General features: G+C 42.4%; 1 protein-coding gene across 2 annotated transcripts in view; it reads left to right on the top strand.

Annotated features, from left to right (window-relative positions):
• Window positions 1-268: 268 nt before the first annotated feature.
• Pdss2 (decaprenyl diphosphate synthase subunit 2) overlaps window positions 269-22,666 on the top strand; it is a 234,868-nt gene continuing 212,470 nt past the window's right edge. For both annotated transcript variants that reach the window (XM_050120522.1, XM_050120519.1), the window contains exon 1: window positions 269-858. In XM_050120522.1, the coding sequence (XP_049976479.1) occupies window positions 560-858 (299 nt within the window). In that variant the 5' untranslated portion in view covers window positions 269-559. The remainder of the gene's footprint in view (window positions 859-22,666) is intronic.

Below are 22,666 nucleotides of genomic sequence, written 5' to 3'. Positions count from 1 at the left end.
CTCATGACATATTTATTTACATAAGCTTCACTCTGCGCTGGGCTGGGGGAAACGCTTTGGCGACCCCGAATCCTCCCAGATCCTGGGCCAGAAAGGAGGCTGGAGAGCCTACAGCATCCCCGCCGGGCGGGACACTGAAGTCCAAGGCAGAAGCTTCCAGCCGTTCCCTGGCACCGCGGTCACCGCCAAAGCCACGCCCATCGGGGGCGGTCTCAGTGGTGCCGTAAAGTAAGGCGTACTCTTTGCCGCTCATCAGCCCGCCCCTGTCTGTACGGCAGGCCGCATTCCATGCCTCCAATATGGTGGTCCCCGTGTAGCCTGCTACTGTAGCTTTACCACAGGTGGCCAGTGTAGTTTTGGGACTGCAGCTGCGGTCCCGCCAGGTTGGTTTGCAGAAGCAGCAAACTTTAGTTCCGGTTACGGCTCCGGAAAGCCACATTTCTCCGAGAGTCTGGAATCGCCGTTGAGTTTTAGAATCTGAAAGTTCCTCCTCAGCCCTTGTTTCCTGTGCCATCTCTGGACACCTTCCCCAGGTCCCTGACCCTCTCAGATTCACACTATGAGCCTTCGGAAGCTGCTGTTGCGCCTGTCCGGTTATCTCGGGGCGGCTGGTCCCCCACGTCGCCAGTGGTGGTGCTCCGGGGCCCCCGACACCATCTCCTCAGTAGTCTCCAGGCGTGCTCACTCCTCCAGGTCTCCAGCCCATTGGAACCAGGTGGTGTCAGAGGCAGAAAAGATCGTGGGCTACCCCGCTTCCTTCATGAGCCTGCGCTGCCTGCTCAGTGACGAGCTCAGCAACATCGCCATGCAGGTGCGCAAGCTGGTGGGAACTCAGCACCCTCTGCTTACCACTGCCAGGTGAGCGACCCACCGACCCACCTGTACCCACGCGCCTTTTTTATTGCTGTTATGATATGGTCAGGACACTCTTACTAACTCGGTTCCCGGCTAGTTCTTTTATTACCCGTGCCCCGTCGTCTTTTTTTCTTTTTTCCTGGTAGAACACTCAAGCTAGCTCTGGGCCTGGCCAGTTCTTTTATTCCTTCTCTCCTTTGACCTTTTTAGACATTCTTTGGTGTCTTTTTAAAAAAAAACATTATTCTGTTTGGCTCAGCTCAGCGGATAAATGGTTTTCTTAAGAGAAAATCTTGGGGATGTTTTTCACAGTTTTGCGTAACTATTAGAGTGAAGCTATCAGAGATGTATGTTTATTTAGTCACACTCAAGATGTGAGATTTTAAAAGTGGAATAGATCGATTTTCATTTCCTCACTATTAAAGTGTTCACCTACAGAAAGGTTAAGACGGGAGAGACAGACTGACAAAGAAGACAGCTCTTAACAAATATCCAGGTATAGCACTACCCGGGTAAAAGTCATTATCCTCATGAGGCTTTTACCTCTTGATGCTGGACCAGCGTTAAACCTGCCCTTAGGATTAAAAGAAGAAAAAACTTTATCATTTAAAAAACAACTTATACCTCGTGATTTGTAGTTTATTTCAAACGTAAAGAGAAGTTGCAAGATGGGAAGATGTCTTTGGCGGTACGGCGCTCGCTGTGCCAGCACAGCCACCTGGAATGGTCTCCAGCAACCATGTCTAAAGGCTCGAGGCTTGTAATCCCAGCTCGGAGGATGTAGACTGGGGATTCCTATAGATTACTGGTTGGCTAGTCTGGGCTAAACGAGAGACCTTGTCTCAAACTCCGCAGTGGAAAAAGAAACAATATAGTTGGTCGTAAAGTTGGGAGGCGGGATTGTTCAACACCATTAGCTCTTCGAGAAATGCAGATTTCCATCACCGCTAGACGCTGTCACTTGCTTATGAGAAGGAGTGAAATAAGCACTGGCGATGCCACAGTCTGGAGAAGAGACAGAAAAAAACAGATTTTGCACGCATTGCTTATAGGAATGTAAATTGGTATGACCAATATGGAAAATGGCAGTTTCTTATAAGATTAAATATATATTATACATTTCATTGACCCAACTCATGAACATCTCAAAGAAATAATCATGTCAATATCAGAACCTATACAGGGATGTTTATAATGTTAAAAGTTGGCTGTAAGTTTGCCAAAGTCTTGTAAGCAAAGTGTTGATAATTAAGAGAAAGTTACTTTCAGCATGGGTACCTGGAATAGTCCCAACTGGACCAACCCAATGTCATTCATTGGTAAATCGTTGACCAAACTGTAATACATCTACACCATTTGTATTTATTCATAGTACATTTATAAAATTTATAAAATACATTTATAATTCATATAACACCATATTTGGTGGAGCTGCAGAGATGTCTGAGTCATTAATTCCCTCTGTGCAAGCTTGAGCACCTGAGGTTAGATTCCAAGTACCCACCAAACAGCTGCCACCAAGAGTTGTATAAGTGGATTTTGTAACCCGAGTGTTGAGGTGCAATATGGAGACAGGCCAACCCTTTGATCCCATTGGCCAACCAGCCTATGTCACTAGTGAGTTCAGTGAGACCCAAATTGAGTTCAGCGAGTTCAGTGGGAGACTGTGCGTGTCTCAGAGTATAAGGTGGAGCAAGATCAGGGGAGGCACCCACTGTGTACCTCTTGCCTCCACATGTGTACACATCTATTTGAACATATATGTGCCTTCCCAAACACAAACACTACTTTTTATTTTAAAATTAGGAGTCACCACGTGACTCAGCCATTCTACTTCTAAATATATTTCCGAAAGATTTTAAAACTGTCTCAGATAGTTATATATTTATGTTTATAGCATTGTTTACAATATCCAGAAGGTAGAAAAGCTCATGCGTTCATCAGTGGTGAGTGCATCAATGAAATGCAGTTTATACGTAAGTGGAATGTTAACCAACCTTGTAAAAACAACTGCATATTTTACAGCAGCTGAACCTTGAGACTGTGTGTTAAATGAAATGAACAACCCACAAACATGCATACTGTGTGATTCTGCCTACATGAGCATCACAAGTGGTCAAACTCGAGGAAAAGGTAGAAACTGAAGAGCAGTTATGCTAGCACTACTGGCCCAGAGACACTTGGGTGGGGACAGGTCGTGCATTTCATCAAAGGGTAGTTATTTGGTGTTTTTGAAGACAGGGTTTCACACTGTTACCCAGGCTGGCTTGGAACTCTCAGTGATCCATACACTTGCCTCTGCTTCCTGAGTGCCGAGATTAAAGCCACCATACCCAGCTTTCTACCACTAGTTTTTTTTTTTTTTTAAGAACTGAGTTCCACAAGTTTATATTATACATAATTCCATTAATACAATGTGTTTTTTTAAAATATTATTATTATTTTGGCACAAGCTGGAGTCATCTGGGAAGAAACCTCAATTGAGAAAATGCTCCTATAAGATTGGCTTGTAGGCAAGACTATGGCATATCTTCTTGATTAATGATTGATGTGGGAGGGCCCAGCCCACTGCATGGTCCTACACCCTGAGCCCCTGGTTCTGGGTTGTATAAGAAAGAAGGCTGAACAAGCCAATGGGAGCAAGCTAATGAACAGCAGACATCCATAGTCTCTGCATCAGCTCCTGTCTCCAGGCTCCTGCCTTGGCTTCTCTCAGTGGACTACCACTGGGGAATGCAAGCCAAATACATCATTACTCAGTAAGTTGTCTTTTGTCAGTGTTTTATCGCAGCAATAGAAGCCAAACTAGCATTTAGATCATTAAAAAACAAAGCCCAAACTGTAGAGATGGCGGACAGATAAGTGACATTTCTAGTTAGGTGACATGGTTGGGAGCAGGGAGGAATAAAACGATGAAGAACTGGAGCATGCTGATAGGCCAGTTTGGAGTCTTGTGATGGTGTCTGCATGAGTTTAGACAAGGAATAAAGCTGTACAAACTGAACGCTAGATTGAGAAGCTGCTGAAAACGAAAACAGAATAAAGTTGATTTAGGGTAGTTGTATTATGCTACAATATTATACAGTATTATATTATACAGTATGTATTATACAGTAATAATTTTGTCACTGTTGAGTGAAGCTGTGTCCAAGGTACAGAGAACTCTATCCTATTTTTGCTACTTGTTGTCTATAATTATTTCAGTATTTAAAAAATAAACTTAGAGATATATCACTTCAAATCAAGGTGTAGTGAGGATGGGATGGGACTAGGAGGGAGGAGAAGAGAAGGGGAGACCGTAGACTTGTGTTTCTAATTTCAGTTCTATAGGTACACAGCATATGACACCAGCAACTCATTTCACTTTTCTGGGTTTTCAGTCACTAAACAGTGAAGTAAGGGGTTTCCCAAGATGATTTCCAATGGTGTTGCCAGTCCTAAACTGTCTGAAAACTTCTGTTGGACCTGGATTTATTTGGTAAGAACTTTCTCAGTGAAAAAAATCAAATGCAGTGGTGCAATGAATATGGTTCTTCTGCCACAATTTAAAAATCTGAAAAGCAGTCGGATGTTGGTGGCTCACACCCTTAATTCCAGCACTCGGGAGACAGAAGCAGTTGGATCTCTGTGAGTTTGAGGCCAGCCTGGTCTACAGAGTGAGTTCCAGGACAGCCAGGGCTGTTACACAGTGAAACCCTGCCTTGAAAAACCAAGCAAATAAAACTAAACAAAAAACCGTAAAAGCTCAGAAAATAATGTATTTTTCAGACTCATAACCTGATCTAAATGGATATGAGACTTTTATTCATATACCTTTTATTCATCCCAGTGAATGTGAATATTCATTTTGTTGCAAAAATATTAATGTTTGACTACAGATCTGCTTAGTCTTGCTGGAGTATAGAATTAAAGCGCTTTCCTAAATTCAAAAAAGAGTTACATTCTGAAAGATACTTGTTTCGTAGGTGTGGTGATTTGAATATGCCCCCATAGGCTCAGATATTTGAATACTTAGTCATCAGAGAGTGACATTATTTGAGATTAGGAGGTGTGGCTCTTTTGGAGGAAGTGTGTCATTGGGGATGGGCTTTGAGGTTTCCAAAGCTCCTGCCGGGCCTGTAGATGCGGATGTAGCTCTAAGCTCTTGCCCCAGTGCTGTTTTGTTCTTGCCGTGCTTCCCACCACGATGATAGCAGATGAAACCTCCGAAACTGTAAGCAAGCAAGTTAACTCATTTCTTTTATAAGAGTTGCCATGATCATGCTGTTTCTTCACAGCAGTAGAAGAGTGGCTAAGACAAGGGTCTTTGGATGAGGGGCTGTGGACCTATCCAAGCTGGACAGTGGTCTATAGGAATGCCCAGGTAGATTATTAGTGTAGGAGAAACTAAAGGTAGCCACATTGAGCCAGCCTGTCCCTTCCTGCCAATACAACTTGTGCCCTGTGGTTTCATTGTTGCCTGTATAATTCAATGAAGTACCCACTTGTGCATAATAAATACTTTAATCATTTATATTTCTGTGTGGATCATTTGTGTTTAAGTATTTTTAGCTTTTGTAAGTTTCCTTGACATTCTACTGTGCTAGTTTTTATTGCCAATTTGGCACAACCTGGAGTCACTGAGACAGAGATCCTCTATTGCAGAATTGCCTTGATCAGATTAGCTTGTGCTCATGACTTGATTGATGATTCATGCCAGCACACTATAGACAACTGAGAGCTATCCCGGAGTGCCTTTAATCCCAGCACTCAGGAGACAGAGGTGGGAGGAGATCTCTTTGAGTTCAAGGCCAGCCTGGTCTACTTAGTGAGTTCCAAGATGGCCAAGGCTACATAGTGAGACCCTGACTCAAAACACAAACAAGAAGAAAAAGAAGGAGAAAAGCAAGCAAGCTAGCTAGCTAGCAACTAACTTGTAAGTAAGCTAGTAAACAGCATGCCTTCATGGTCTTTTTTTTTTTTTCTTTTTTTTTTTCCGAGACAGGGTTTCTCTGCAGCTTTGGAGCCAACCTGGAACTAGCTCTTGTAGACCAGGCTGGCCTCGAACTTACAGAGATCCGCCTGCCTCTGCCTCCTGAGTGCTGGGTTTCGGTGATTGATTAACTGTTACCTGGAAGTTTAAAAGGAAACTAACCCTGTTATTCCCAAGTTGGTTTTGGACATCGTGTATATCATGGTGAAAAAAGGCCAAACAGACTGGAGCAACTGTTGATTAGCGATAGCCTAGATGCTTCTGAGTTCTAATGGGTAGTAGTTGGTGGTTTAAAAGATGGCACGGATGCCTCTTGCTGTGGGACTGCTCAAAGTGTTATGCAAACGCGACTGGCTTCTTTGAGTGAGGTGGCTTTATTTTCTTGGATTATTCTGGACAGATTGGACTTTTAGGATTAAACGTTTGTTTAAATACTTTGCCTTTTTGCTTTTGCCTTCAGAACACTCTGCTCTCTAACAGATTCCGAATGGTGGGATTCATTAGTATGCTATCATAGGAGAAAAGTATAGCTGTAGTCTCTTAGGGGTCATTGATTCCTTAGAAAAGACAGCTTGTTCCCCTCCACTTTAGTTACTTGGCTGTCTAGAGAACCCATTAGTTTTTTTTTTTAATTTGTTTGTTTTGTTTTATTTCTTTTTGTTTGCTTTTTTAATATGGTGAAATTTTTTAGCATTCTTTCAATTGTTATTAGAAATTTAATTTTAGTCTCCCGTGTTTATGAAAGACCCTTTCTAGATTCAGTTCCGTAATTACTGACTAAATACCTTTATTACTTACAAAGAACTTTTCTTGGATGACTAGGAGAAAATTATAAATTTTAATTCATTCCACAAATATTTGAGGTTCTCTGGGCATGGGGTGTACAAACATGAATAAGACGCAGTTGTTGCCATCCAGGAATTCATGAGAGGTGCAGTGAGCAGGAGCTCCCGACTCGGCCTGGCTTCGCACCCTGCTCCCCCCACCTCCCCGAACTATGCACTCTCAGGCAGTTTACTGTAGCTCCCTGTGCCCTGGCCTGGGTAAGAGTGGCACTTAAGTCAGGGTTTTATGGGAGTAAAAGAGTTACTATAGATGGAGTATTTAGAACAGTGCCTGGCACATAGCTGATCTCCAAATGGTAGCAGCTGTCGTTGCTATTGGAAATCTGTTTCAGCGGGAACGCAAGCCCAGCTTCAGAGTGCCTTGAGAGAAATGTAGCATGTGTGACTAGTGTGCCGAACAGACAAGCAGAAAACAATGTCTTTCTGGTGAAACTGAAGATTTCTAAAGGCAAAGTGACCTGAAAATTGGCTTGTGTTGGATGAGAAGGAAATAACTGAAGCAGGATAATATAGACACAAGAATTGCTGGGAAAATCTAGGAAATTTTGTAGTGGTGTAGGGTAAACATGGACTGGGATGAAGCAAAAGAAGAGGCCACAAATGTCTGCTCCATGATGCAGTAAGTAATGATGGACTGTAGACTTGCTCCTCTACTGCAGATAACCAGAAAACTGGACAGAGCATAAACAACAACTATATTTCATTTATTGCTAAATACTCCTGTTTGTAACTTCTCTTAGATAGGTTTCTGTTGCTATGATAAAACGCCATAACCAAAAGCAACTTGGGGAGGAAAGGGTTTATTTCAGCTTGCAAGTTACAGCCCATCATGAAGGGAAGTCAGGGCAGGAACTCAAGGCAGGAACCTAAAGCAAAAGCCATGGAGGGGTGCTGCTTACTAGGTTGCTCCTCATGGCTTGCTCAGCCTGTTTGCTTGCTTGTGTCTTCCTTTCTAATTTTTTGAGATAGGGTATCCGTGTATAGCCAGCTTGAACTAATGGAGATCTGCCTCCTGAGGATTAAAGGCCGAACCACCACATCTGACTCAGCCTGCTTCTTGTATAATTTAGGACCACCTGCACAGGCATGATATTGCTTACAGTGGTCTGAGTTCTCCAACATAGTTATTAATCAAGAAAATACTCCACAGACTTGTCTACAGGTAATATGATGGAAGCATTTTATCAGTTGAGGTACCTCTTCTCAGATTGACAGGAAACCATTCAGGACAGGCTTGTCTACTGAACCGACACAAAGCAGTTTATTTACCTATATGTTGTACATGAATATTGAGACCGTCTTTAGATTTTGGCTACTTTTAGTGGAATGTCTGCGAACCAAATAAAGTTGATTTAAGAGATAAAGGAGAAGTTGAGGCCAGATTTTGGGGTAATCTTTATATTTCATTAAGATATAATTTTAGCTGAGTGTTGACAATGTGTGCCTTTAATCCCAGTACTTGGGAGGCAGAGGCAGATGGATCTCTGTGAGTTCAAGGCCAGCCTGGCTATACAGAGAAACCCTGTCTCAAAAACTCAACATAAATAAAATAAAAGAAGATAAAATCTTATCCCACTGTCAGTAAGAGATCTCTGACCAGATGCGACCTTTAAAAAGCTGGCTTTAGCAGCTGTGGAGATCATAAGTTGTAGAAAAGATAAGCTGGGTGCAGAGAGACCTAGAAGAAGACTGCTTCATTAATTTCTTTCTTAGCTGCTAGTTCAATGTGTCCCCTAATGGCCAGGTTCTGTGCTTATCATAGAGAATATAAAACCCACCAGATACCAAGTCAGTCACAGTGGCCTACTCCTTACCAAGATTTCTCGTTAAATAAAAGACATATAAAACTGTCAGTGCAATAAAATATTTCATACATGTTACGATTAAAACGTTTAAAATTTAAATGATGGCAACACAAGAAAGGCAGATGGTTCTGAGCTCAGGGATAATGAACTGAGAAGTCTTAGGTTCCTGACATTGAGATGTTGTTGGGGACCAAAGGGTGAAGTGGGGTATGAATTTATGCAGTAGCTCTGGAAATGAAGAGGAAAGAATGGGTTCAAAGTCCTTTCATGAAGTGGGGCTGAGAGAACTTGATGGTTATAGAGAACAAATCTGAAGTAAGCTGAGTAGCTGTTTCTTGAGGTAGCAGGGGCTATATGTGGGGGAGGATGTTTGGAGAGCACAGAGAAAAATTTATGTCCTTAGTGAAGTGTTCGGGGCATGACGAGATGTCTAAAACGCAATCAGATGTGGATCAGGTACCGATAAGGAAGGTGGACACCAGAGCCAGAGCTGGAAGTGCTCACCCGGGTAGGACTGAAAGCTCAGGGTTTCTAGTCTCTCAAGCATAGTACATAGGATTGTCAACATGTTTTAGTTATAAACAAATTGACTTGGGGTGACTTGACAAGGAGGAGCTAATCGGGCCTTGGAACCTCAAATGGAGATGAGGACTTGGTAGGGAAACCAGAAGCAAAAATGACCAATGTCTATAGGCAGCACTGGGTCAGAAGTGTTGCCTCTGGCTGGATTAATCCTTGGATGGATCCTCTAGCTTCTGAGTCTATGGGAGGCAGTCTGACCTTTCTTGCATCATAAACCTGATCCATATGAGCTCCCCTGTGTGCTAGCAGTGTGTTTGTGATCAGCCCTGCATAAGTCTTGGCCACTCTTTGGTCAGTTGGTTGATAAACTGAAATGTTTCATAGAGTAAGAGAAAGAAATATCCCCAAAGAAGACATGAAATGTTGCAAGACAAAATGTAGCATGGCCTTTGCCTGAATTTACTGTACCCCTACTTTTTTATTGTACAAATAGTTTAAAGAATGCCCCCCCCCAAACTGATGCAATTAGTCCTCCATTGCGCTTCTTCAGAAAGGTAACCTACCGTCAAGTTTAAACCTCTGAGTGGTAGCTGACCTTTTAATTATACTGTGATTTAGCTTGTTTGTTGTTTAAATTGTGGGTTAAATATTAAGTTGACCAACTAACATTGTGCCCATCTAGGTAGAGAACAGAGCAGGGCAAGGGAATACCAAGAAGCCTTGACACAAAAGCATTGGCTAATGGTTGCCTTTTCAACTTTGACTTTGTCTTCACACCAGACTTTATTGAGGGCAGCAGTGCTTCCCAGCCGAGGGACTGTATTTTCTGACCTTCCTTGTTGCTAGGAGTGGCCATGTGATTAACTTTTGACAAAATAAAGAAAAGGATAAAGAAAACTTGGTAGAAATAGTCAAGGAGGTGGGAGGCTCTCTCCTACTCGCTCCTTCTCTCACCTGCTACTTTGAATGCTGATGGAACAGGGGCCTTGGAAGTAAGTTTTGAGTGCCACATATAGTGAATTCTGGACTGGATAGTAGGGAACATCCATGCAACTTTCATATAGTTCTGTATGACCCCTTCCAGCCTGCTTCTACATGAAAAAGAACAATATTTCTTACTGCTGATACTGTTAGTTTGAATTTTAAGCGGTAATACTGGATCATAGCTAAATATGCTCCAAGTGAGGATCTTGGGTTATCATTTCAAATGGCCATGACCTCACAGCTAGCTACGGTTCTTTTTTTTTTTTTTTTTAATAGAAAAGGGGAAATATTTATTCGATGTGGCCAATGGGAAACAGGGAAATGTAATGTTCAACCAAGCCCCAACCCCTTCTTCAGAGTCCTGGAGTGAGATTTCAGCTTAAATAGAGGCCAAGGATATGTACTTCTATGTAGTCCATGTCATGGTATGTTCCTGGCCACCACTGACCTACCATTATCTGCGCTTCAGCATCATCCTGTAAGACGGCCTGACAGTCTGTTAGAACTGTGTGAAATGTTTTTCCCTCTGGCTGGAGCCTTTTCCTTCTCCTAGCATGAGATTCCCGGGGAAATTCCCTTTTCTTTGAGGTCCTTTGCTTCAAGTCTGATAGTCAGATTGAGAGACATGAGTGTCTTTTGAGAAGAGCTTCATTTTTGCCAGGTCTGTTACAGCTGGTAGATTGCTTATGCCCCAGTGGATTCCCCACACCCATGTACATGTGGGCCACACTAAGTGAACTAAAAGGGATATTAACCTTCAACCCTCTCCCATGGTCCCCATGCTCCCAATTTACTCAGGAGATTTTGTTTTTTACTACTTCCCACGTAGATTATATCCATGCATGTCTCTCTTAGTGTCCTCATCGTTGTCCAGGTTCTCTGGAATTGTGATTTGTAGGCTGGTTTTCTTTGCTTTATGTTGTGAGTGAGTACATGTGATAATTGCCTTTCTGGGTCTGGGTTACCTCACTCAATATGATGTTTTCTAGCTCTATCCTTTTGCCTGCAAATTTTAAGGTGTCATTTTTTTCTCTGCTGTGTAATACTCCATTGTGTAAATGTACCATATTTTCCTTATCCATTCTTCAGTCAAGGGGCGTTTAGGTTGTTTCCAGATTCTGGCTATGACAAAGAATGCTGCTATGAACATAGTTGAGTACATGTCCTTGTGAGATGATTGAGCATCCTTTGGATATATACCCAAAAGTGGTATTGTTAGCTAGAATTCTTTGCTTGGTGGGTTGATTCTTATCCTCATAATGGAGGGTTTAATCTTTTATGGCCTAGCCCAGTTGTCTGTATGTAGAAATTATAAAGCATCATGACAGTAGAGTCATAAACGCAGAATACACATCTCTCCTAAAGACAAATTGCTCTTTGTGCTCATTCTGGATTCAACTATAACTAATATATATATTAGAGATATATATGTGTGTGTGTGCTTGTGTGTTTTATATATAATTAATATTATAATTTATAAGTATATATGCTTATATATTTACATACACATATACCTTCTTGATAACTGTAAGTCTCCTTTGCTTTTTTTCTGCCATGATGAACCAGATAGCAATCTTAGCTTCTAGTTCAAAGTAGCATTATTGATTCTCTTAGCAGAAGCACTTTCTTTGGACCAGAACCTTTATTAGTCTTGGAAAAAACAAAATCTAGAGTAATCATTAGTGTTGGTTGTGAGAAGTGCTGTGTCCAATGCTAGTTCAGCTCATAAACTGCATTCCACAACAGTAGCCCAGTTCTCCAACAGGGCAGTTTCCTGTGGGAGCCTGGCCCATGCGGTTATGGGCTGTTTTACCATAATGTGAGCCGGTTACTTTTGGAAGATGGGGTGAGTGTGTTTAAGAACACAGGAGCCCAGCTAATCATTCATCTGAGGTTCTGTTGAGTTGGATGTCTTGTGAACACACAAGTCCACAGGCCATTGCATTGGCAGCAGTGTGATAGGAAATCACATACAGGCACAATCAATGTCTCTTCTGAGGAGTGTGACAAATTGCTAACATCTCTATTGTGAGGAGTCACCAGACTGCTCCTTCTGAGTAAATGGCTCATCTGGAGGACTTTACATTTTGGGGATATTTAGCAGTGATGCCACGAAGTTAGCCTTGGTGGAAAGACATCCCTGTTCATGAGGACATGGTTAGCCTTCCGGTCATCAGAACTGCCGCCTAATGAAGGACTGAATTGACCAGGCTTTGAGAATAGCCATTCTTTCTTTCCTAGTGAGGTAGTTTTTTTTTTTTTTCTTTAATTTGTTCATTTATTACGTATACAGTATTCTGTATGTCTGCAGACCAGAAGAGGGCACCAGATCTCATTACAGATGGTTGTGAGCCACTATGTGGTTGCTGGGAATTGAACTCAGGGCCTCTGGAAGAGTAGGCCTCTTAGCCTCTGAGCCATCTCTTCAGCACCCCTAGTGAGGTAGTTTTATGGTCACATGGAACACATATTTTTAGATGTCCAGAGATTTACCCAAATTGCCCTTCCCAAAACCGACTTGTCACTGACTGTCCAGACATGCCCCATCTCAGTTCTTGTCATTCAGCACCAGCCTATTAGACATGTCCAAAATTGCCATGTAAATCCTAACCCAGACTACTTAAGAATCATAGTGAATAAGGGTATGCACAACTAACTAACTCTCTTGTCCTTCACATAGGGAAGATTTGTCCACTTACCTAATTCTTGGAAGCCCCTTCAATGAGTTGTGCAGGAGCCATCTTATCCCACTCAAGCTCGTGAAGCTGTAGGAGCAGATTGAGAGCGAGATGGACATAGCAGGAGGACACTCATGAGATATTTCGCCAGCGGTTTGATTTACAGCCCAGTTGGGCCTTGAGAATCCATTTGGGCCTGCTAGAATTTCGAATTAAATGCATCCAGTAATAACTAATGATGAGCACTCTGACTATATGGCCTCTTAATGTTCTAGTCAGTTTTCACTGGAGTTTAGTAGCAAGCCAAAGCTGTTTCTCAAAAGGAAATAGTTACTTCAGCTGCTTGCTAAAATGGTTGTTGGCTTGTTCCAAAACCTTAGAGGCTAAACCGTTTTCATTGAGGATTTTTCATAGGTTCATACATCATTTTATGTCAAAACATTCAAAAGATTGTCTGTCTACCAGGGAAGTGGGGAAAGGAGGATTATACATACACAGGGGGTTACTCCCAGAGCCTGTCAGTGCATTTATCCTTCTTTTGTTTGTTTTTGTTTTGTTTTGTTTTCCAGACAGGGTTTCTCTTTGTAACAGCCCTGGCTGTCCTGGAACTAGCTCTGTAGACCAAGCTGGCCTTGAACTCACAGAGATTTGTCTGCCTCTGCCTCCTGAGTGCTGGAATTAAAGGTGTGCACCACCACCATCACCACCCGGTCTAGTGCATTTATCTTTTAATAGTTTACTCTTTCTTTAGAAATTCTAAATACAGTGGAATGCAGTGATAATAAGGAAAAAAGTTTGATCGGCTTCCATTTTGTGTGTCTTGATACAATAGTTCTTCCCTCTGACCTAGAGGCTCACTGCAGGGATTGTGATGGTATATCAGACTGTCTGACATTTTGGATAACTGTATGGGGCTCTCATGTTGACTACTGTGAGAGGAGACTGACTCAGAACACGCCCCCTCCATCCTGCTTCACATTCATCCCTTGCTAGTCCAACTAATGGGCCTGCACTGTGAACGTTTTAAAAGATTATTTTTATGTATTCTTTGGCAATTTCATGCATGTATACATTGTATCTTGGTCATATTCCCCTCTGCTTCTCCCTTTCTCGATTTATTTATACACATGTGTGGATATGCACATGCCACAGTGTGTATGCAGAGTTCAGAGGACTGTTTACTTGTGGGAGTCGGTTTTCTTCTTCCACCATGTGGGTCCCAGGGATTGAACTGAGGCTCTTAGACTTGGTGGCAAGCACCTAAACCCTTTGAGCCATTTAGCTGGCCCTGTGCTTGTAACTTTCAAAAGAAATCACTTATTTTTATTTTATGTCCGCGAGTGTTTTATATGCACGTATGTGTGTCACACGTGTGTGCTGGTGCTGTTGGATCCCATGGAACTGGAGTTACTGACAGTTGTGAACTGCTGTGTCACTGAACCTGGGTTCTTTACAAGAAAAGCAAGCGCTCTTAACTGCTGAGCCATCATCTCTCCAGTCTGAGGATAATAACTTAAGGGCCAGTGGATTATTGATGGAGTCTCTGCAGGAAAATGACCCATGAAGAGGTGAGAACTCACTGGGTTCCAATTGACCATGTCAACCTGGATCAAACCTTCTAGAGAGTCTGATGCAGGTAGTTTTTGCCAGCATATTTAAACCCAGTATAATTTGGAAAAAGTTTCCTGGGTGTAATACAGATCACCATTGCCCAAGAAAACATAATTACACTGAAACTCAACTCAGGGAGCTTATCATTTCTTCCAAGAAGATGGGGTCTGGAGATAGGCTACTGTACTAACTTAAGGGCCTAAGGAAGGATCTGGCCTGGTCTCAGTCACGTGGATAGATAGAGGTCATTTCAGCTATTAGCCACCTGGTCCTGATTGTAGGAGCTTGATATGGTCTGGCCCAACAGATCATCAGGCTGTTAATCACCTCGAATTCCCAGCTTTCTGGATGGAAGAACAGATTTTATGTCCATTCCTTTGAGAGGACAGTCCTGTGTGTTAACTTTCCTGCTTTCTTTGGAGGTCTTTGGGCACAAGGACCTTTGTGCTGTGTTCCCAACAGATTACTATTATTATTTCTTTTCTTTTTTTTTCTTTCTAGGTTATGGTTCATTTGGGGAAGCACATTCCAAAATATACAGCCTTGAAGTACTATAATCCTTACACAAATTCTTTGTTTAGATTTTAACAAATTAGAATTCAGACATTTTTCTGATCCTGATCATTACTGCTATATTAACATTTGGTCTTCATTGTTACTGAGGTACGAGATTGCTTTGTTCTGTTCCATAGGAGTCAGAATCTTCTCCAACACCTCAGAAGAGATGTCACTCAGTGGAGTGCTTTTCTAGCATGGACAAAGCCCTGGGGTTTGTCAGGGTTCATACCAGTACCACCTGCAGCCAGATGTGGTGATGGCATTCCTGGTAATCCCAGCACTCAGGAGATGGAGACAGGAGGATCAGAAGTTCAAGATTATCCTCAAATGTACAAAGAGTTCAAGACCAGGATATATTATTGGGCAGTGGTGGTTCACAGCTTTAATCCCAGCACTCAGAAGGCAGTAGTGGGTGAATCTCAGTGAATTTGAGGCCAGCTTGGTATACAAAGCAAGTTCCAGAACAGACAGGGCTGTTACACAGAGAAACCCTGTCTTGAAAAATCAAAATAAATAAGTAAAAAATAAAATTAAAAAAACTAATGTACCATGTGAGACCTTTCTCAAAGCAAACAAGGAAAAAACAAAATATCTTAGCAATTTGCTCCAGCAAGTACTCATCTGTGCTTGTGATGTCAGGAGAGGTTGACTGAATGCTCTTCTACAAACAGCTCCTGGAGGGGCTTTCCAGAGTGGGTCAGAGACCACACACGTGACACAGGCTCTAGAAGCGAGGCGTCCTTCTGCAGTGAAGCTGGCTTTGCTTCCTCTGTGACTCATCCGGGCTTTCACAGACTCTCTGTTTTTCTGTTTTCATGTACTGAAATTTCATTCTAACAAACACTTAAAAATAGCTTTAAACAGTATTATTCTTCCAGAATCTCTTTGGAATGTTCTTTCATTGGCTTCAAAGATTTTTTTCTTAAAGCAAATTGAATGGTTTTATTTCCAGTATTGTGAGTGAAGAGATAAGTCTAATGAATAGTATGTTATACTCTAACATTTTGAATTTGCCAGACATTGGTAATTTGTATGAACATAGTCTTGAGAGTGTTTATAATAATAATTATAAGGAATTTGTGACATGATTTCTGTCAGATTGTTAAATATCACCAAATCAAATTTGTTCTTGGAATGAGAATGTCATTTTGAATCTTCTGCTTTGTTGACTTTCCTCTCTAACGTCAGGCCATTTCTTACTCTGTTCTGTCCTCATCTTTCTTAGGCTCCCTCGCATTATTAGTTAAGTCATGATTCAAGATGTCAGGGTAAGAGAAAGACAGTTGTCATGTGTACTCACTCATAAGTTGTTTTAAACATAAAGTTAAGAAAACCAGCCTACAAATCACAATCCCAGAGAACTTAGACAACAATGAGGACACTAAGAGAGGCATACATGGATCTAATCTATATGGGAAGTAGAAAAAGACAAGATCTCCTGAGTAAATTGGAAGCATGGGGACCATGGGAGAGGGTTGAAGGGGAGGGGAGCAGAGAAAAATGTAGAGCTCAATAAAAAAAAATCAATAAAAAAATTTCTAAATTAAAAAAAAAAGATGTCAGGGTAAGGACTGCTGTATTCTGAGGTTCCCCATCACTACTTGAGGACGAAGGAGAGGTAGGGCAGTGTAGCGTGAATTTTATTGGTCTTACTAGTAAAACTCAGGGTCAGATATCTAGATAAATGCTGAAAGATCAGAGAGACAAAGGTGCAAACCACAGCCACCTCTTACCTCAGCAACTTCTCAGCCAGAAAGGGGCTATACTCCTGTCTCAGTTCTGCCATATCATTTCCTCTGTCCTCCTTCCAGGTGCTGGGATTAAAGGTGTGCACTACCACTGCCTGGCCTCTATGATTTACTAGTGGATGGCTCTGCACTCTGATCTCCAGACAAGCTTTATGTGTTAGAGCACAAACAAAATGTCACTGCAGGGCAGATCTTCCCTGGAAAGCTGCTTTCTGCCTAGATGATGTCTGCAGTGCCCAATACTAGTTGACCATCTGACAAACCTAGATGATGTCTGCAGTGCCCAATACTAGTTGACCATCTGACAAACCTAGATGATGTCTGCAGTGCCCGATACTAGTTTGTAGAAGGAGCTGCAGGTCGCTTCCACCTCCCAGCTCCCTGCCACCTGCTAGCCTTACCCAAAATAACACAAATTGTATTCATTTAAACACTGCCTCGCCCATTACTTTTAGCCTCTTATTGGCTAATTCTCACATCTTTACTAACCCATTTCTAATAATCTGTGTAGCACCACAAGATGGTGGTTTACTGGGAAAGATTCAGCATGTCTGACCTGGCAGCTGGCTCCATTGCGTCTGACCTAGAGAGAAGAGGCATGGAGTCTGCCTAACTTTCCTTCTTCCCAGCATTCTGTTCTGTCTACTCCACCCACCTAAGGGCTGGCCTATCAAATGGCCAAGGCACTTTCTTTATTAACCAGTGAAATCAACACAAAACAGAAGACCCTCCCACATCACTAGTTGACCATCTGACAGCACCTAGATGATGTCTGCAGTACCTGATACTAGTTGACCATCTGACAGAACCTAGAATCACCTAAAACACAGACCTCTGGGCACACCTGTGAGAGATTATTTAGAGTGGGTTAGCTTGTGATCTAGCCTGTGGTTAGGCCTGTGGGGGATTATCTAGAGTGGGTTAGCCTCTAGACAGGCCTGTGAGGGATTATCTTGAGTTAAGTGGGAAGACAGACTCACTCTAAATATGAGCAGCACCATTCCTGTGGTCTGGGGTCCTGAACTAAACAAGGAGAATGTGAACTGAGCATGTGTACCCACCACTCTCCTTCTGGACTGTGGATGTCTTTTGACCAGCTACCTCAAGCTCCGGCCACCCTGTTTCCCTACCATGCTGGGTGTGGCCTTGACTTGTGAGCAAAATAACCCATTTGTTCTGTCCTTAAATTGCTTTTGTTAGCTACTTTATCCCAGGGTGTGTAAGGTAGTAAGACAGTGTCCCTGTTAGAAACTTAAGAATTGTGACAGAGGACTTACATATAAACAGTGCCATTGCACCTAGAGTTATCACTCCCTGCGGTGTGCTGGTGTGCTGGTATTTCTGGGGAGATGTGAACAGAAATCTACTTACCCCAGACAAGGAACTGATGACAAACCACGTGAGGGTACCACCAGAGCCCAACTGGTGAGCCAGTTAGTTTATTAGGGTTGCTTACAGGAATATGGGTGAGGGATTACTTAGAGGAGCAGAAATGACTCAAAGACAGTTGGATCCCCAAAGCCACCACAGCACAAATGCTGGCTCACAAAAGCCTCTAACCTATAGCACACTGTATAGACCGAAGGCAGCTCAACAAGTTGGAGAGTCCTTTCCAGGCTGGTCTGAGAATCTCAGCAGTCCTTACGACTTCCGTATGCTTGGAGAGGGAGGCTGTCTAGTGAATCTGTCAGATTCAGGAGCTTCTGGAACTGTCATTGAGTTGTTCACTGAGTTTTAAGGAGCTACCCTACAGGATGACAGTTTCACCAGTCTCTATGACCCTTGTGTCCTAATGAGATTTCTTCTAAGGTGGATTGGGAGGAAACTGCTGTGTGACACTCCATGCAATGCTCCATTTCATGGCCATTTTTTTCAAAGGTGGAAGTCCAGGTGATCCTTCGATAAGTTGCTGGTCTGGTCTGTACCACCATATAGACAAGTGGCCGTTGAACAAGACTGTAGTCTTATGGTCCTTTATTTGGGCCTTGATATCTTCTGATATCAAGGTGCTAACTCCTAAAGATGCCCTGAAGGAGCTTGCAGCTCCAGGGACCCTTGGCCTTGGCTGTTTTATGCTGTTATATGTTCTAAAGGAATGTTGTTTAGTTTCCCAGAACAAATTCTATAATCTCTCTCTCTCTCTCTCTCTCTCTCTCTCTCTCTCTCTCTCTCTCTCTCTCTCTCTCTATTTTCTCACCTTTTTTTAGGGATGACTACATGACAACAGAGTATTCATGACATGGTTTTATGACTCCTAAATGAGTGCATGAAAGTTGGTAGTCCTAGACCTAGTCTTTAATCTAACTTTACAAATTCTTAACATTATGCCTAGTCAGCCTAGGGGGCACACTGTGAATGAAACTGTTTCATCTTTCATGTTTTTTACTGTTTCAGCAAATACATTTTCTATATATTTGTTTGTGAATGTTTGCTAGAATAATGATGCCTTTGTTATATTGTCTTTTGTCCCAAAGAGGATAGCCTGGGACCTTAATGGTTTAATTTCTCCCTAATTAGGTTTCTGGCTCTCTGTGTGTATTACCTAGTGAAATTCCTGCTAGATATTATCTTGCCACCTGTTTGCTCCTTCTGCCCTATTTATTCAGCACTGAGTTGGAATGCATCCTGATTTTAATTTATACTTGAAATTCAAATTTTAGTTTAACTTAATTAGAGCAAATGTATACTATCTACAAAGAACACTGCAATTTGGGGGGCAGGCCTATATAATGTTGTACATAGGAACGTGGGCTTGTATACCTGCTAAAACTTAAATTTTAATACTGCTATTTCCTAGTTCTGTGATATGCAGAGTTCTTTGTGCCTGTTTCCTCACTTGCAGAAGGGATGATATTTATTCTGGTCTCACAGGATTGTAAATAGTCTCATATTATAGCATATTATAAAAGCTTTGCTTTCGTGTTTAACCAATACAGCTGCCATTATTAGCTATTATTTGTGTCTAATGATTTCTAATGGTCTCAGGCTAGTCATAATCCTCCAACACCTTCCCTTGAAGGATAGTTAGGAGCTCAAAGAAATATTATAGATTAAAATTATCTGAGAGGTATGCTGGTGTTGTATAAATATGAGGTGGAAATGAGATCATGACAAGTATTAGAAACAGTGGCAGTTAAAACTGTACTGGAAAGAGCATAGTTTGAAGTAGGCAGATCTGACTTGGGATTGAAGAGCTTAGGATCGACTTAGATTACTTACTGCCTGTTTAGACAGGCTAGCCACTCAGAGCTTCAGTTTTCTCATCAGCAATTGGAAATAATAATTCCTATACTGAGGACTACTAAAACTACCTTGAAGGCTTACTGAAAGAAAAATTAAAGTGGTAGGCCACAACATAGTTCCTTTTCTCCTTCCTAACTAGAGACTAGGAAATAGCCATCCTTTCTGAAACAAATTAGTAGTCCATCAATAAACTTTGAATAAAGTGGGATTTACTAACAAATTAGGAAGCTGAGGAGAGTAAGGATGCTGACTAGAATGTGGCTCGCAATTTGATTTGAGAACCGTTTTAACCCCATCACCAGTGAACATAATGCACTTTAGGGTTTGTAAACTCTAGGTTGGGGTGGTAAGTACGGTGTTGCCATGAGAAGTGAGGAGTACATCTCATGGTGCTTTCTTTCTGAATTTGGCATATTCTTTTTTCTTGGCATATTAGCTGCTGTTTGCTAAGGTGCCATTGCTGCTACTGGAGCCATGTGGCTACTTAGACTCTCAATAGTTAGGAGAAGGAGTATTTGTTGTTGGATTAAAAACGATGTGCCTATCTCTTTAAGTGACTGTCAGATCAGAGTTGTACCAGTGTCCATTTAGCAAAGTTTCCTACAGATAGTTGGTCTTCTGTTCCGTGCATGGAGCTCCATTAAAGACTTCAGGAGCACCCATGTTCTGGAGGACACAGGGTAGGATTCAGGAGCACCCCATGTTCTGGAGGACATAGGGTAGGTTTCAGGAGCACCCCATGTTCTGGAGGACACAGGTAGACTTCAGGAGCACCTCCATGTTCTGGAGGACATGGGGTAGACTTCAGGAGCACCCCATGTTCTGGAGGACACAGGGTAGGTTTCAAGAGCACCCCGTGTTCTGGAGGACATAAGGTAGACTTCAGGAGCACCTGTGTTTTGGAGGACACAGGGTAGACTTCAGGAGCACCCGTGTTTTGGAGGATGCAGGTAGGTTTCAGGAGCACCCGTGTTTTGGAGGATACAGTAGGTTTCAGGAGCACCCGTGTTTTGGAGGATACAGGGTAGACTTCAGGAGCACCCGTGTTCTGGAGGATGCAGTAGACTTCAGGAGCACCCGTGTTCTGGAGGATGCAGGTAGACTGTTGGAGAGCTTTCTTCCTGCCTATCTTTATCTGCCACTCTCCAGTCTCCATCTTAAGCTGGAGTAGCAAGAAATAAACCTGTTCCCATTTCGGAAGCTCTGCTTAGCCACATGGTGGAACACAAGCGCCCCTGCTTTTCTTAGCAGTGTCTGGTTGCTCCAGGTCAAATTGCTTACCCCTCTGTCTTCTCAGAAATTAGCAGCTGTGACATCAGTGACTGGCACTCCCTTGTGGCCTCCATCTGTTGTCTCAAGAGGTGACTGTTTCCACTAGTGTAGTAAATGTCCTTCAGATAACCATTTGAGTTGCTGTTTCTCTTTTTTTCATTTTTTAATTTTTTTGGGACAGGATCTCTGTATAGTCCTAGCTGGCATAGAACTCACTCTGTAGACCAGGGTGGCCTGGAAGTCATAGAGCTCCACCTGCCTGTGCCAACTGAGTGATGGGACTAAAGGGGTGTGCCACTTTGCCCAGCTTTTGAGCTGCTCCCTATATTTTGGATTATGAATTTAAGTGTTCTTGTCTTTCTGTGTGTTCAAGATGTTGAAGTGAGGATGCTGTAGGACTTCCAGAATGAAATTCTGGATTTCCCTGGATCATCTGGTAGGAGCTTTGACCAACTGTGCTGAAAGCATAGGAGCCAAAATTTTTGTGTTGTTTCTGTGAAAGGAACCCAGGAATGGGTGGGCAGACTTCTTGCTGCTGGTGTGGGCAACACAGTGATGATCACAGTTAAGGCAAATCAGAACTAAGAGAAAGGTCCACCCAGCAGTGTAACTCAACAATAGAAGTCATTCTGAAGAAAAGATGGGTGTGTCTTTATTCTGAAGATAATGCAAGGATCACAGTAAACAGTAAGGCCAGATGAAAGGTTCTGCCAACACAGCTCCAGTTGCAAAGGAGTGTGCAGACTTGGGCCCAGGAATGTGACTAATGTAAGCAGCATTGCATGATTCTTCAGTGTATTCTTAAAATATAATATCCATTGCTCCAAAAAGAAAAAGAAAAAGAAAGAAAAAGTGTCTCCTAGGCTAGAGAGATGATTCTGTGTTTCAGAGCACCTACTGCTTTTGTAGAGGTCCAGGGTTCACTTCCCAGCGCTCACATGGCAGCTCACAACCATCTATAATTCCAGCTCCAGGCGATTCTGCTTGCACATACATGCCTCAGGCATACACACATATGCATAAAATAAACAGTATTGAGAATAAGTGTTTCCAAGAATGTGAACTTGAGATAGGTGATTTCTTCTTTGTATTCCCATTGCCCCACCTATAATCAGTACAGAAAACCCTCAGTAAGTACACGCAGAATTGAAGTGGGTGGAATCAAACTTTTCCTAACTGGAGGTTCTTACCTCTTTCCTGCCCTTTGCCTTAGTCATTACTTTAATTAGATTGTGGTGTTCCCTCTTACATACACTTCATGGATTAAAGATAGGATCAACACTTCCTGGAAACAAACCAAGAGAAAATGCAATTAAATTCTAGCAGGGTTAATTAAAATTAGGTGGGGAACTTTGCCTGTTTGCTGAAGGAGAGAGAGCACGAGCAAGGAACTCAGGACCGCGAGGGGTGCTCCCACACATTGAGACAATGGGGATGTTCTATCGGGAACTCACCAAGGCCAGCTGGCCTGGGTCTGAAAAAGCCTGGGATAAAACTGGACTCGCTGAACATAGCGGACAATGAGGACTACTGAGACCTCAAGAACAATGGCAATGGGTTTTTGATCCTACTG

Source organism: Alexandromys fortis, unplaced genomic scaffold, assembly GCF_014885135.2.
Source record: "Alexandromys fortis isolate MF-2015 unplaced genomic scaffold, M_Fortis_MF-2015_v1.1 scaffold_175, whole genome shotgun sequence".
Classification (NCBI taxonomy): Eukaryota; Metazoa; Chordata; class Mammalia; order Rodentia; family Cricetidae; genus Alexandromys; species Alexandromys fortis.
Note: the sequence above shows the minus strand (reverse complement) of the source record. Positions and strands in the feature narration are given on the sequence as shown.